The 15810-nt window shown below is 43.7% G+C and overlaps 1 protein-coding gene across 4 annotated transcripts in view; it reads left to right on the forward strand.

The window, feature by feature from the left end:
* GARNL3 (GTPase activating Rap/RanGAP domain like 3) overlaps nt 1-15810 on the forward strand; it is a 104696-nt gene that overhangs the window by 63912 nt on the left and 24974 nt on the right. For all 4 annotated transcript variants that reach the window (XM_035113396.2, XM_035113399.2, XM_035113398.2 and 1 more), the window contains 9 exons: nt 173-199; nt 3195-3270; nt 5979-6077; nt 6930-7033; nt 8584-8692; nt 10198-10243; nt 11444-11550; nt 12180-12295; nt 13622-13726. In XM_035113396.2, coding sequence (XP_034969287.1) covers nt 173-199; nt 3195-3270; nt 5979-6077; nt 6930-7033; nt 8584-8692; nt 10198-10243; nt 11444-11550; nt 12180-12295; nt 13622-13726 — 789 coding nt within the window. The remainder of the gene's footprint in view (nt 1-172; nt 200-3194; nt 3271-5978; nt 6078-6929; nt 7034-8583; nt 8693-10197; nt 10244-11443; nt 11551-12179; nt 12296-13621; nt 13727-15810) is intronic.

Genomic DNA, 15810 nt, shown 5'->3' on the forward strand with positions numbered 1-15810 from the left:
GCTTTTTCCAATCCTAACCAAGAGGCCAGTATTGGAAAAACAGTGTGGTTGCCACTGCTTTTGTCTGAAAGCCCTGACCAGTTACATTTAAGGTGTAAACAAATGACAAATTAGATTGTTGGGTCCTGAATGAATATAAAATCTTAATATATTTGTTCTTTTCCCTCCCCAGGATTTATTGGTTCTGGAAGAGCAAGAGGTAATTCACAATCTGATTCCTTTAAGTTCCCAGGAGCCTATTTAACAAACATTGGTTTCCATCTTGAAAAGTGCCATGTTCCATTCTGTGGGCTATGCTACTTGGTTTGATTTGGGGGATGGGGGTGGTGTTGTACCTGCAAATACTCCTGTGTGCCCCTCCTGAGGGCAACATAAGTGCGAAATCATGACTGAGGCCAATTAGTGTTGGGAGCTATTGGTGAACCTGTTTCAGACCATGCACTTCTACAAATCTGTTGGGACCCCGTTACCTGAATTTAGGATTGTGGTGGGAGGGAACACACTTGCTCAGATTGCTGCTGCTGCATATGTCTCACAAAATGTGCTGCTGAAAACACCAACCCCATCTCACCCACATTGGGCAGGAATACTTATCCCATGATGTGACAATCCCGTCTTAATCCTGCCCTGCAAGCAGCAACCCATGGTCCAGAAGGGGGGGGGCATCTTGAGATAAGTATTGCACAGGTTCTGAAAGTGAGCAAAGGAACTCAACATGACGTGTTGTTTTCAGTGCCCCTGCCCCAGTTACATAATGTGTGATTTTGGCCCGAGAAGTACTTATGAGACAACACTCTTGCCTCCTGCAATGTTTTGGACTGTTCTGTTCCTCTTTTGCCACCACAGCTTGCCTCACCTTATTTCAAAGTACCGATTGGGAGAGAGGTCCATCTATCAATTCAGTTTGATTGTGGACCCTTGAAGGTTCATGGGCCCATGGGCCTCACTTGAATCTGCCACTAACTCAGCCTGAGCCATTCAGGTGGTGGGGGTCAGGGTGTAAATCACAGCAAATGAGCTTGTGCTGATGCCGTATTGACTCACGGGAGTGATCCGTGTCTTTGAAACAGAATGGGAAGTGTGAGTGCTAAGTGCCATAATTGAGTGTCTGCAGTCTCCCGTAACAATAACAATGATTGGCTTTCATACGTGCAGTGGAATGCCTAAAACTGATGGTATTCCTCTTAGTGGTATAGGGATCAACATACTTTAAATCTCCAAAATGGAGGAAGCTGGTGCCCAAATCTGTCCCATTCCAAACTTGTGTTTGTGCGGAGGGGGAGGGGGATGACATGCTTAGCTCTGTTAGGGAAGTTTTTAATGTTTGATGTTTTATTCCGTTTTAATATTCTGTTAGGAGCTGCCCAGAGTGGCTGGGGAAACCCAGCCAGATGGGTGGGGTGCAAACATACTATTATTATTATTATTATTATTATTATTATTATTATTATTATTGAATTTTAAGATAGCAGGCTTGCACTAGCAGTGTTACTGAGTGTGAGAGATAGGGATCTTGCATGTTTATTTTTGAAGATGTTTGTTGCTGGTGTTAGACATATGGGGAAAAGAACCTAACAAGAAAATCAGAAAAACAAGTCAGTGTTCCCTGGACTTGAATATCGTAAACTCCCACTGCAAAAAAAATCTTGCATTGTGGGCTACTGCTGTTCACTTTACTAATCACCTCTTCAAGAATACTCCATTCCAGCCCCTTCCAACTAGGTTTTCTGTTCCATTTACAAATAATCAGCTAGCACTCTGTTTTCCGGGTTTCCCCTCCTGTTATTTATTTGTTTGTTTGTTTGTTTAATCTATTTATTTAATGAAATGTATATCTTGATTGTAAGAAAACCTCTGTGTTTTACTAAAATATAAAATAAACATTAAAATTCTCCTTAAAAACCCCCAAGTGTTTGAAAATAATTCAAAAGATTATTAAAATCTGCAGTAGCTAAAAAGAAATAAAATACATGTAACCTATATGTCTTTGGATAGGCTTGCCTAAACAAAACTGTTTTAAGCAGGCACTGAAAAGAGTACAGCAAATCCAGTTACAGTGGAACCTCGGGTTACAGATGCTTCAGGTTAAAGACTCCTCTAACCCAGAAATAGTACCTCGGGTTAAGAACTTTGCTTCAGGATGAGAACAGAAATCTCATGGCGGTGTTGCGGCGGCAGCAGGAGGCCCCATTAGCTAAAGTGGTACCTCAGGTTAAGAACAGTGTCAGGTTAAGAATGGACCTCCAGAACGAATTAAGTTCTTAACCCGAGGTACCACTGTATAAGAAGAAATAAAGACTTGTGAGTCCTTTAACAGTGCTTGCAAGGCAATCCCTTTAATGGCTTCCAATTCAGGCTCATCTGTAGACAGCAGGTTCGAGTTAACATTTTATTTATTTTGTTACATTACAAATAAAAATAGACCTGACTTCAAATTCATGAGCAGGGCAATTGCCAAAAAAGGCGGGCGGGGGATAATATAGTGTGCAAGTGAATCAGAACCTGAGCATATGGATGATAAACTGAAAAGAAAAAGAAAAAAACCCTGAGTAGAGTAAGAATATAGTTTGTCTTTCCAAACTGGTTTCCAACATCTTGCTGGAGCAGTGTGCATGGGCTTGCATTTCTCAATGAGTATTCAAATTCATGAAGTCTCCATTGCATATCCTGGTCCTCCCCCCCCCCAAAAAAATTCACATTTATTTCTCTGGGATGCAGCTCAATATGGTTGGAAGAGTTACAGCCCTACTCTAGCACCCTCTAGCTATTAAGGGTTTAGAAGACGTACAGTGGTGCCTCGCAAGACAGAAGTAATTCGTTCCGCGAGTCGCTTCGTCTTGCAATATTTTCGCCTTGTGAAGCGTGGTTTGCTGCGGCAAAACAAAAACAAACAAAAAATGCCGAAAAACTTCGTCTTGCGAAGCACAGCCATAGAAAACTTCGTCTTGCGAGTCACCAAAAACATCGCAAAACGCTTTCCTCTTGCGAGTTTTTCGTTGCGCGAGGCATTCATCTTGCGAGGTACCACTGTACTCTGCTCATTGGCAAGTTAGAATGCAGGAATATTGTGGAACTGCCAAATTTAACTGCCAAGTTCAAAGGAGCACTTTCACTTTTCCAATATAAAGCTGTTTCGTTTTTTGAAGAATGCCAGTCTGGTTCTGTCTTACTAATATACTGTTCCTGTTTCATAGGGCTCTGTCAATTTTAAGTTTGGAGTACTTTATGCCAAAGATGGACAGCTAACAGATGATGAGATGTTCAGCAACGGTGAGTCTGAAGATTGATTTCTATCTGAACTGATGTGGGTGTGGAAATGTCTGTGTTTATGCCATTGTGCTGATCTTGGTTTAGATCTAGACCAGTGGTGGCCAGCTTTGTTGGTCTGGAGCATTGGATTCTACCTGGCTGAACTGCTTAGAGGTGCAAATGCCATCTCCCTCCAAACAGGAGGGGAAATATGATTCCCTTAGAAAAAGGGGGGGTTGGCAAGTGCCCTTCACAGAGCAAAAGAAGAGGATTTCGCCATCCTCTCCTGTTATTTGACAGTCACTGCAATAGCCTATGCAATAGCCAATGTAGTGTCTTCCAGATGATGTTTGACTCCAATTCCCATCAGCCCTAGTCAGCATGGGCAAAGGTAGGGAAGATGGGAGTTGTAGTCTCCTGGTGTGCATTTTGTATTACGTGGTAGTGTAAGCAGAAAGAGAGTCCTCTGCCTTGAAAAGTTTACGGTCTTAACTTTCGTCAGATAGAGAATATGGTGTGGAGTGTAAATTACACACATAACAACCATACATACTTACCTTTCCTTTTTGTAAGGTACCGGTACTTCCATACCCAGTGATTCTTTGAGCCAGCCAGGGACATATCTCAGTAGTAGATCATCTGCTTTGCATGTGTAAGGTCCCTGGTTGCCTGAAATCCTGAAGAGCCAATCATTGTAGACAATATTGAACTAGATTGACAAATAATCTTGGTATAAGGCAGCTTCCTACATTCCTGTGAATACTCAGATTTAAGTGAAATCCAGGGCTGATTTCTTTTTGTTACCATATTTCTCTGCTCATCAACATTATGTTGGCTTACAGAAAAAAAGAGTACTGTGTTAAAGATGTAATACAATAAACATGCAATAATTAAAAGCAGCCTTAAAACCTTCACTTTCTAGCAACTCAGATTAAAAGATGCTTTAAAGGCCTGGGTTCCTTCACCTGACACCGAAAAGACCATTAAAAATGGCAAAATGAAACTCTGTTCCATAGCCAGGGTGTCACCACTGTGAAGGCTCTCTCACTAGCAGCCACTTTTCCTATGCAATTGTAGCTCCGCTGTTCATTTGTGGGAGGCTTAGAAGTTAATAACTAAATGAAAGAGGTAGTGGAGGCTGATCCATTAAGGCAAATGGGGCACTGCCCCACCATCCTTAGTCTGCCCTCAGCCAGCCCCCACCTGCCTGCCTTCTTACTTGCAACCAGTTCCGGGAGTGGCCCTGCCTGCCAGCTTCTCCCTCCTTAGTCTCAGTGTTTCCCTTGTAGAAGTCACCAGGGAGGAGGATGGCAGGGGACTAGACCAGAATTAGTTGCCTCTGCCTCTCATTGGTTCTGGTGCCGCCGCCACCTAAGGGGGGGGGGTCTCTTTGCCTTGTGCTCTACCAGCCCCAATGGGTACCAGGCACCACTGGAAAGAGGTATACAAATACCCATGGTTGCAGTTTTCAGTTCTCTAACTCTGCCACCTACAGCTGCTCCAGAGTCCCTGGATCGTTTAAACCAGTGTCCTTCAACCTTGAGTCCACAGATGGTTTTTTTAAGATCACAGCTCCTCCTATCAACCCCAGTTAGCTTAGCCTGTGGTCAGGGATAATGGAATTTGTAGTCAGGTTTTGAAAAGCCCTGTTTTAAAGGATTCTGCCTATTCCACATATACATTTATAATTCTCATCTACAGTTTGTTTAACAGTCAACCCCTTTCCCCATGGAATGCTGGGAACAGTAGGTGTTTCCTAGAGGGGAACAGGGATGTTTCCTAATAACTTTCAGCACCCTTGAGAAGCTGCAGTTTCCAGGATTCTTTGAGGGGAAGTGCTGTAATATTGCTTGAAATGTGCAGTGCGGATGCAGCTTTTCTCTCTTGCTTATAATACTCTGTTAAGTACCATGTGGCGCCACATTCATAACAATCATAAATCTGCCCCTCTGGCTGGACTTTCCCAGAGAAAACACAAGTTGCGCTTCCAGCGTAAACACACTCTCTGCTCTCCAGCTACTCTCCCGAGCAGCAGATAAAATAAAAGGGATATCCAGTTTCTTGGGAACTCTTGCTATCCCCAGATGTTTCCAAATCCCCCCCCAACCACCCTTGGCATGGATCCGCTTTGCCTCCTCCTGCTTCCCAGAGCATCTCCTTCCATGTGACCTGGAGGTTTGTTTTCACCTCCCTGTCTCTGAACAACGGCTACAAAATATTTCAATGTCGGGCCGAGAACATTTTGTGTTTGTATGACTAAAAGCTCTGGCAGGCTCTTAATGCCTTGGTTATATTTGCAAAGCCAGCTTGACATATTTGTGTTCTCAACAGCCAAAGTGGGGTGGGTGGGGGAAAAATACCAAAAGCTTTCCATCTTCCTTGCCCTTGTCTCCTGCCCTGCCGCCACCAAAATTGCCTTAGTCTCATTCCTCATGCCTGTTTTGTCTTGGTCTCAAGGTGGACTTCTCCAACCTTTTAAAGATACTTGAAATATGGGATCTGCATGAACTATATTTAGCATGTTCATCTGAGTTTTTCTTTCTTTGCTGTTTCGTACACACAGGTTTAGAAGTGTTATGGTTCTCAGGGTCAAATGAAGCATGATGTTAAATGTGTCCATGCATTTAATGCCCAGATTTTATTTAAATCTCTCCCCTCTTTCTCATCCCATTGTCTCTTCCCACTATCTTATTGGCTACACCCACACCCCCACACCCCGCAATCTGCAGAAGCTGGCAGCGAAAGCTTTCAGAGGTTATTGAGTCTCTTGGGGGACACCATTACTTTGAAGGGCTGGACCGGCTACAGAGGAGGACTGGACACCAAAAGTAAGGTTTCATTGGAGGCAGATTCCAAGATGTGTTGGCAGATCCAGAACATATATTGTAATGCATGAAAATGCACCCGTTTTCTTCTCTAGTTACTTACTTTGTGTTCTCCTATTGGCCTTTGCAACTCAAGTGTCTTGGCTCCACGTCTGTTTCAGCCCAGCATGTTGGCCAGGCACCTGCATTGCTGCTTTTTAAGTCCCAATTAAAACATTTTGATGTGCTCCACCTTTTGGTGGCATTGAATCTCTGATGGTTTTTACCCATCATTTGTTTGCTCTTCTCTTCGCTGCTGTTTTCTGTTCCATTGTTTGTTTTTATTGCAATCCGTTTTTTATAAGTGGCTTCAGGGGTATTAGCAGGAGGACAGTGATAAAGCCTCCTCCAGTCAACCTATGTATTGAACATCCAGATTTGTTTGCACAAAGCTTACGCAGAGGTTGGATTATATCCTACTTTCCTTCTGATTTGCTTATGGGGAGGTTATACAACAATGAGCATTTTGTCCTGCATTCATACTGATCCTCTTGTAGAGTGACTAAACTCCTTCCCAGTAAGCGTTCATTTGTTCCACACTTTTTAATGCATTTCCTCATCACTTTCCTAACCACAAAAAGTCAGTTTCCTTTTTAAAAATTGGTGTATTATGCTAGAATGACAGAGTAATTTAATCCACTTTAACTGGGCAAACCTAAATTTCCTGATATACGCTTGTATCCCTTCTTCACAATATGGGTGGTCTAGAGGTACCCTGAATGTAGCAATGGTCCAATGGGAAAGGATGGAGTGTAGGAGTCCCTAAACTCCATATCACCCCACTGAAAACCAGTGCTCCTTCGCTTTCTTTTGCAGACGACACCACAGGCATTTTTTCCATCTACACTGTCTACCAAGGGCACGAGATAATGTTCCACGTCTCAACCATGCTTCCATATTCTAAAGAGAACAAACAGCAAGTATGTGGTTTCCCTATTGATTTTTCTTGGTTAGACCACAAGCCACCATCAAAGGAAGGAAAACACAGCAGCACTTCCAGGATGCACATTTTGGAAAAGTTTGTGTGGAAGGCCTGTTCTGTATACTCTGTTTTAAATTAGGACATTGACGAATTGGAGTCTGTTCAAAAGGGGGGTAGCCAGGATGGCAAGGGGTTTGGTGACCCAAAAGAACTGGATGTGCTTAAGCAGCGGAAAAGGAGGTTAAGGGGAGACACAGGCCACATTCACAGCATACACATTAAAGCACTTTGAACAGCCACTAACTGAAGTTAGTTAAGTGTACTGAGAGTTGATCAGAGACCTCCTATTTCCCTCCCAGAGCTACAATTCCCAGAGTGGTTCAACAATAAATCCCTCTTCACAGGAAAGTCTGGAAATCTTAGCTGTGTAAAATGAATAGGGATTTTTTAACAGTTCTCAGCACCCTTAACAAGTTTCAGCTGCTAGAGTTCTTTGGGGGCTCCCAGATTTCCTTGACTTAAAGTGGTATCATAGTTCTCTAAATGTGTGGTGGGGATGTGGCCCCTTCAAGTATCTGAAGGGGCATCCTTGTTCTCTGGTAGCTCCAGATAGGAAGAGTAGGACCAACAAGTGGAAGCTCCTGGGAATACTGGTGGCTGTTGCCCATTGGGACTGGCAGAGCAGAAGGCAGGGAGGCCAACTGTAGGCACAGCCAGGGCTAATGGCAGGCAGAGCCAACTAATTCTAGTTTTTCCCCATGCTTCTCCCCCCTGCTGAGTTCTATAAGGAGCAACACTGAAACTGAGGATGAGGTTAATTACCGTAGTGCCACTCCCCTGGGCTGCCTCTGCCAGAAAAGCAGATTTTGGTTAAACGTTAGAAGAAACCTCCTTATGGCAAGAGCTGTCTGACAGTGGGGGAGGCTGGCCCAGGCAGTGGTGGCCTCTCCTTCTCCGGAGGTATTTAAATCAGAGGCTGGAACTTCATCCTGCAGTGCGGCCCTCCATGGAGTGTTGGACTGGATTATGTCCAAGGCCCTTTCCAGGCCTGTGGCCCAAATCTTAAGATATGTTGACTATTTCCCCATCTCTTCTTCCCTTCAGCATTTCCCACCCCCACACTCCAAACATACCCAGTTCTCTTCAACCATTCCTCAGAGCCAACTAACCAAGTTCCAACGGCCATCAAGGCTACATTCCCCCCCCCCCACCGCCCTTCTGGATTCTATAAAGGAGGAGGGCCTTCCTTCTGAAAGGCAGTTCCTGGGGCCAATCTCATGAGCCTCCCAGATCACTTTGTTACAAGTTAGAATTTTGCATCCCGATTGTTCTGATTGCATTTCGCTTACTGTTCAAAGGCGTTGCAAACATGAACTATCAGAGCTGGCAAGCTGAACCAAAAGATTCCCTTCTTTTGGTCCATTTGTTCAAACTGAATATGAGACTCATCTGAATCATTTACAGAGGACTTAGTGGGGGGTTGTTTTACACAGGTTGCATGAAGCCATGAACAGCTCTTTTTGTTGTTGTTGTTGTTGTTGTTTACAGGTGGAAAGGAAACGGCATATCGGGAACGACATTGTCACCATCGTGTTCCAAGAAGGAGAAGAATCCTCTCCAGCCTTTAAGCCATCCATGATCCGCTCCCACTTTACACGTATCTTTCTCCACTCCCTTTCCACTTCCTTAATTTTGTAAAATCAACTTGTTTTCCTTTTTTTCATATTTAACTAAGGAGCTCAGCTCCACTCATGGGTCAAGGCTTCTGAGCATATTGGAATATATTTTCCAAGTTTAAATATTCACAGGCCTGAATTTCTTAGGGTCTCGATGTACACATGATATTTGACTATGTTTTGTTTCTCTGAACCATGATTAAGTATTACATATCCAAACTAGAAGAGTGCAGATTTCAGGGTCTTTCCCCCCTAGAAATTGAAGGGTGCTACAAAAGACCATCCATTTAGAATTAAAGAATTCTGAGCCCAGTAATTTGTTTGGGGTTGTATGCAATTAAGTTATACACAGAACAGACCCACTGAAATTATTGGAGCGAAGTTGGTCATGTACAGGTGAAACTCTGAAAATTAGAATATCATCAAAAATGCATTTTTTTCAGTAATGCAACTTATTATTATTTTTTTCCTTTGATTTTTACAAATGCTTTCTTTTGGAAATTCCACAGTAATAAAACAAATAGTTACAATAATACAAAAATAAACATCGCTATTACATTTCATTAATTACATTCCATTTATAATTGACCCGCCTAATGACAAATAATTACAATTACAACAAACAAAGGCTTGATATATCATGCTTTGCATGTCATGCATCTATCTCATATATTGGTTTCACCTTTTAAATTGCGTTACTGAAATAAATTCACTTTTCGATGATATTCTAATTTTCCGAGTTTCACCTGTACATGAATTTCAATAGGTCTAACTTTGGATACATAAGAAAAGTCCTGCTGGATCAGGCCATCCTGTCTTCCCAGTGGCCAACCAGACCACATTTGCATCCCACAATGAGCCAGAACTGCTGATTTATCACAGTTTAGTGTGAATGAACAATGCGCTGAGGCATGCTTCCTGATCATTTCTGCTTCACCACTCCCTTCCCCTAGCCTTGACTCCCCATCATCTCCAAACCGGAGGTCATAATTTGCTGCTCCTTCAGAAGCTACAAAAGTAAACCAGCAACAAATGATGGCTTAAGGTTGGCTAGCAATTGTGACTTGGGAAAAAGGAACCACAAACCCTGGTTTCGATATAACAGGAAGCCATGGCACCATGGATTATTTATCCCGCCTGTGCCTGGGAAGGAGTGGAGTGGGAATGATCAGCAATATGTACCAGCATGCTGCTCATTCATGGTGTACTACGGTATGATGAGCCAAAAACCCTGGCTTAGCATGTGTGAACATTCTCTCTGCATCAGGTATTGCTGCTTTTCCAATACTATGAACTGCCCTGTGGTTTCTGTGATGAAAAGATACTCCAACGTGTTCCTGTTCTTGATCTTTAAATTCCCCTGCTTCCCCCCCCTCCTTGTTATTTATTCCAACACAAATGGTGGGGGGTGGGGAGCATTATCAAGAAACAAGTGGTTTCCATTGGCGTGGGAATAATGGATTGAGCTCCTTAACCGATGCTGCAGATATTTTTGCCTTAGTGAGATATAATACGCAAAGTGATAGTTACAGGTGGGTGTCAACTGTAGACGAACCGTTCATTTCGTTAATTTGATATGACATGTTATGACTTTAGCTTTATGTGATATTGGTGAAAATGCACAGGGAGAGGGGGAGGTCTTGAGACTAAAAAGCACAAGTGTAATTTTATTGAAAAGAAAAGAAGGAAGAAACCTCAATGTGCTCATGTTTCAGGCTTACAGACTCTCCCAGGGGTGTGTGGACTTGGTGTCCCTTCTCAGACCTATTTTGAATGTCAGGAACATGTAAAGTAGAAAGAGAAGTTGTTTCTGAGAATGTACAGAGTGCATTTTGGTTGTGGCCAGCTAACAGCAGCCTGCATTATCTATGGGCTCCCTTTGTGAGGAAGGACAGGATATAAACTGAATTCAAGAGGTCCCCCTCTGCTGATCTTAACACCCAAGAGAGTGTGTAGGGAAAATTGGATGGATGAAAGGTAAGCCCTAAACTGTAGAATTACCTCCCCACAGAGGTAATCTGGCACATTTCATTGCATAGCTTTTGTTGTATGCTGAAAGTGTTTCTTTCCCCTGGCCTTCGTCAACTGAGGTGCATGCCTTTAGATTAGAACCTACCATATTCATCTGAAAAAAATCAGTTTAAATAAATTGCAAGCCTGTTTTTTATATTGTTGTAATGTGCCCTGGGACCTTATGTTGAAAGGCAGGCAAGAAATCTAATTAGTGATGATGATGATGATGATGAAAATAATAATAAATGAAGCCTATGGTTTTAGCGCTTTAGTACTGCAATAACTTGGGAAGGAGCCCCATTGAACTTAATTTCTGAGTAGATGTGCCTAGGATTGCACAGCAAATCTCCTCCCCAAGTATAACAAAGCTGTCCCACTCCCCAAGTATGTAATTGCATTATTTCCCATTCATCTCTTTGTCTTATATTATACGTCCCCTTCTCTCTATTGGCTTCCTTGCTGTTGAAGTTAGACTGTAAGCTCCTTGTGGGCAGAGACGTCTTACTTTGCTTCTGTGACTTTTGTAAAGTGCCAGAAATATCCACATAGCACTGTAATCTGATTACTATTACACCACACCCAAAAGTGTCTCTACATCTTGCTAGAAGTGCTTGAAGAGGGGATGAGTTGAATTTTATGAATTTTTTGTTAGAGGCATGTAGCATTTGGAATTAAAAAACATGTCTAGCCCCAAATATCTGATGTGCCCTTTTCTCTAGGCTGAAAATCTTTTCAGAAGAAAGCGTACCTCTCTTTGGGCCTCCTCTTCCATCCCCACCAGTGTTTACGGACCACCAAGAATTCAGGGACTTCTTGCTGGTGAAATGTAAGCTGGATACGTCATTTTCAGATCAAAGAGGTCCTTGTATTAAGGCATTTAGACTGCCATCCTGGACACATTTAGGAACCTAGGAAACTGCCTTACACCACATCAAACCATTGGTCCATCTAGCTCAGTAGTGCCTACTCTGACTTGCAGTGGGTTTCAGGCAGGGAATCTTTCCCAGCTCTCCCTGGAAATGCTGGGGATTGAACCTGGTAACCTTTGCAAGCGAAGCAGACGCTGTACTGCTGAGCTGCAGCCCTTCCCACTTAGAATCATGGAATTGTAGAGTTGGAAGGACACCACGGGTCATCTAGTCCAACCCTCTGCAATGCAGGAATCCCAGCACTCAGTTCCCTATCCAGTTTGAAAGGAGACTGCTTAGCTTTCCAAATGTGCTAGAATAAACCCTCTTTGACACAGTGGAGCATAATTATCAAACTGAATATGACTTTTCGTAAGAACAATTTTTGTAAAAAAAAACAACAACCCAACAATAATCTTTAATAGTTACAAAATGCCCAAAATGTTCTAAGTGCTGCACATGTAGGAGCCCAGCCTCTGTGTCATATTACATGACATGATCTGCATGCTGTGTGACAGGTCTTCTTCCTGTTTCCGTTGCCTTACAGTAATCAATGGGGAGAAAGCCACCTTGGAAACTCCAACATTTGCTCAGAAGCGGCAGCGTACTTTGGACATGCTGATCCGCTCTTTATACCAGGACCTCATGCCTGACATGCACAAGGTAAGCTCCGTCTCTTCTGTGGAACCTCAAAAGAAAAAAGATGCTCATGAAAGGTGGTGGCAGCTGATACAATGCCTCCGCCTTTCTTCTTCTTATGCCTGGGATCTACGCTGTGCCAGCTCCCTCTCTCCCCATGCTTTCATGAGCATAGGTCCATCATGATTTCTGTCTTTTGGTCATGCTGGCATACGACAAAACTTTGGGAGCCAGCATTTAAATTCAAGGTTCAAATTCATAACTTTCATTGGAATTTTACTTGAGGTTTTTTGTTTGTGGTATGCATAAGAAGAACCTGTTTTAATACTTGAGGAGGGGACCAGGGCCGTCTTTAGCAGATGTGGCGCCGGGGTACAAATATCCGCCCAGTCACCCCAAATTACCATGGATAGTGTAGGGGTGGCCGTAGCTGCACACTGACAGCCATGGGGGGCGGGCACAATTCTTCTCCATGCTGCTGCGGGAGAGCGATCCCTGAAGAGGCTTGGGAGTGAAGTTGCACCCCTCCCAAGCCTCCTTGGGAGGAGAGCTATGCTTGGCGAGGAGCAACTTCACTCCCAAGCCTCTGCGAGGATCGCTCTCCTCCCGAGGAGGCTTGGGAGGGAAGCTGCACACCCAGCAGCCTTATGGTTGGCAGGGCGCAGCTGGTGGGTGTGCAGGGAAAGTGGAGGCCGCCAGCAAAGCCGTGCAGTCCCCCACTTGCTGGGGCGCCCCTGAGAGGCTGGCGCCCTGGCGCGATGCACCACTAGGCCCTATGGGAAAGAAGGCTCTGGAAGGGACATAAGGAGCTGCCTTATAATGAGTCAGACCCATTGGTCTATCTGGCTCAGTATTGTCTACACTGACTGGCAGCAGCTCTCCAGAGTTTCAGGCCTACTAGGAGATGGCAGGGAAGGGCCGTAGCTTAGCAGTGGAGCTTATTGTCTGCATGAAGAAGATCCTGGGCTCAGTCCCCAACATCTTGGCTAAAAAGGATCACGTAGCAAGTAATAGGAAAGACCCTATGCCAGAAACCCTAGAAAGCAGCTTCCAGTCAGAGCAAGTGGATAGACAAATATATATAACATCTCCTGGTGTTCTTAATGTTCAGAAAACTCATGTGGATATAGTCTTCCTTGGACCACACTGTCGGAAGACAGTATAGTCTTCCTCGGACTATACTGCTTTGGAACGCAGGTGAGAGAGTCATGTTTTTGAACTCCTCCCTATGTCAAGAAAGTCCTTCCAAATGAAAAACTATCATGTTGCACAGAATTAAATTTAAAAAACGCCCCCAGGGTGACAGACAGTTCAGTAAAACTTTGTTGTTGTTGTTTTGCTTTTGTTTAGAACATGCTAAACAGGAGATCCTTCAGTGATGTCTTACCTGAGTCCCCAAAATCGGCCCGGAAGAAAGAGGAGGCCCGACAAGCTGAATTTGTCCGTCTTGGCCAGGTGTGCTTGCTGAGTATTTGGGATTTGTTTTTCACTGTGGCTACTTGAGGTCTTTGATCAGCTAAACAGGCTGGGCAGTGCAATATGCACCAGTGAACTGCCTCTGGCTCTCACACATCCAGGCTGTGAACACAACACACACTGCTTCACAGAGTTACAGTTACTTAACGAACTACAATTCCCAGGATTCTTTGAGGGGGGAGAAATGTGCTTCAAAGGTATGGTGACGTGTGGACACAGCCTCACTACCTTTCTCTCTTTCTGTTCATCTCTTTCTCATAAGATGCCTATAGAATTTATTTTGTATTTTTTTATATAAAAAAACATTTTTATTACCGGTAAAAGATTATCAAACATACATTTCCATATTAAAATCTTTCATTGTACCAATACATCCAGCGACTTCCCTCCTTCCCCTTCCAAGGCTCCTTTAATTTAGCCACAACTCCTGCATATTCTTGTAGAGTGGTGCCTCGCTTAACGAATGCCCTGCTTAACGAAATTTCCGCTTAACGAAAGGATTTTTCGAGCGGAGGTTGCCTCACTAGACGAATTCGTTTTATGAAAAATTTGTCTAGCGAATCGCGGTTTCCCATAGGAATGCATTGAAATTCAATTAATGCGTTCCTATGGGCAAAAAAAAATTCAATGCATTCCTATGGGATTCGCTAGACGAATTTTTCGTTATAAGAAAAGACCTGTGGAACGAATTAAATTCGTCTAGCGAGGCACCACTGTATATCCATTTAGTTTGATTTCTCCCCCTTTTTATATCCCTTTTAGATATGTTATACTCAGTCCATTTGGGGGCTAACAAGATCCACGCTGCTGTTGTCGCATATATAAATAGATTTTTCTGACACCTGGGTACCTCCGTCTGAACCATTCCTAACAGGAATGCCTCTGGGTTTGGGGGGAATGTTATTTTAAAATAGAATTTATTTTGTAAGGCAGCACGTAAGTATAATCAACCAGGTGTGGTTTTTCAGCTTGAGGGCCACATTCCCTTCTGAACAACCTTCCAAGTACCACATGACAGTGGTGGGCGGAGCCAGAGGCTAAAATGGGTGGAATAACCACTGTAACTTTTACCTTTGCACAGTTCTATAGCTTCTACATACACCCCGTTGCATCTTCCATCCTGACAAGTAAGAGACAGACTTATCAGAATTCAGTGGCACTTTATAGCCAGGCGAAAGCATGCTGGGCTTGAAGGAGGGCCGATGAAGTGTGTGGCCTGGGAAGAGTTACAAGGGAGAGATAGGGAAGCCCAGAGGGCCACATTCAGTTCCTGGGCTTGAGCAAATAACAACTTTCAAAAGCACCCCACAGCCCCAAATAAGTTGCCAACTCTCAGTAAGCTGCAGAAAATAGAACGGGACCCTTGTCAAGATAATTCTTCAGGGTGATTGAGAGCTTTTGTTGATCATTCTCAAAGAAGAGACATTGAAATCAATATACTTGAGGCTATTAATTTAACTAGATATCCCTTGAAAGACCCCAGTCCAGAGCAGTTTGTAAATATAGGCATGCCCTGCAAAAGGGGGGGGGGATTCCCCTCTAAAAGCTGATGCCACAGCAAAAGCTGCTTTTGAAATGTGTTGTTTCTTTGTGTGTTTATGAGACTCTTCACAAAATAAATTCTCTAGGCACTGTGCAAATAAAAGGGAATAGAGCAGAACAATAAAACCGCTACAATGAAAGCTACAATAAGCTCTAGGGGCAGGTACAAAGCCAGAACAGTAAAATACCATGTGCAGCACAGAACTTAAACAGCCATCAGATACAGAGAAAGGAAAGGAAAGGAAAACGCCAGCCAGCCATGTCACAGGGACTTAAACCAGATCTTAAATGGCCTGGGAGAGCAGCAAATGATAACATGGTACTTCTGAAGATGAGGGTAAAAAATAAAGGGACCCCTGACCATTAGGTCCAGTCGTGACCGACTCTGGGGTTGCGGCGCTCATCTCGCTTTACTGGCCGAGGGAGCCGGCGTACAGCTTCCAGGTCACGTGGCCAGCATGACTAAGCCGCTTCTGGGGAGCCAGAGCAGCGCACAGAAACGCCGTTTACCTTCCCGCTGT

The sequence above is a fragment of the Zootoca vivipara genome, chromosome Z (assembly GCF_963506605.1).
Source record: "Zootoca vivipara chromosome Z, rZooViv1.1, whole genome shotgun sequence".
Taxonomy (NCBI): Eukaryota; Metazoa; Chordata; class Lepidosauria; order Squamata; family Lacertidae; genus Zootoca; species Zootoca vivipara.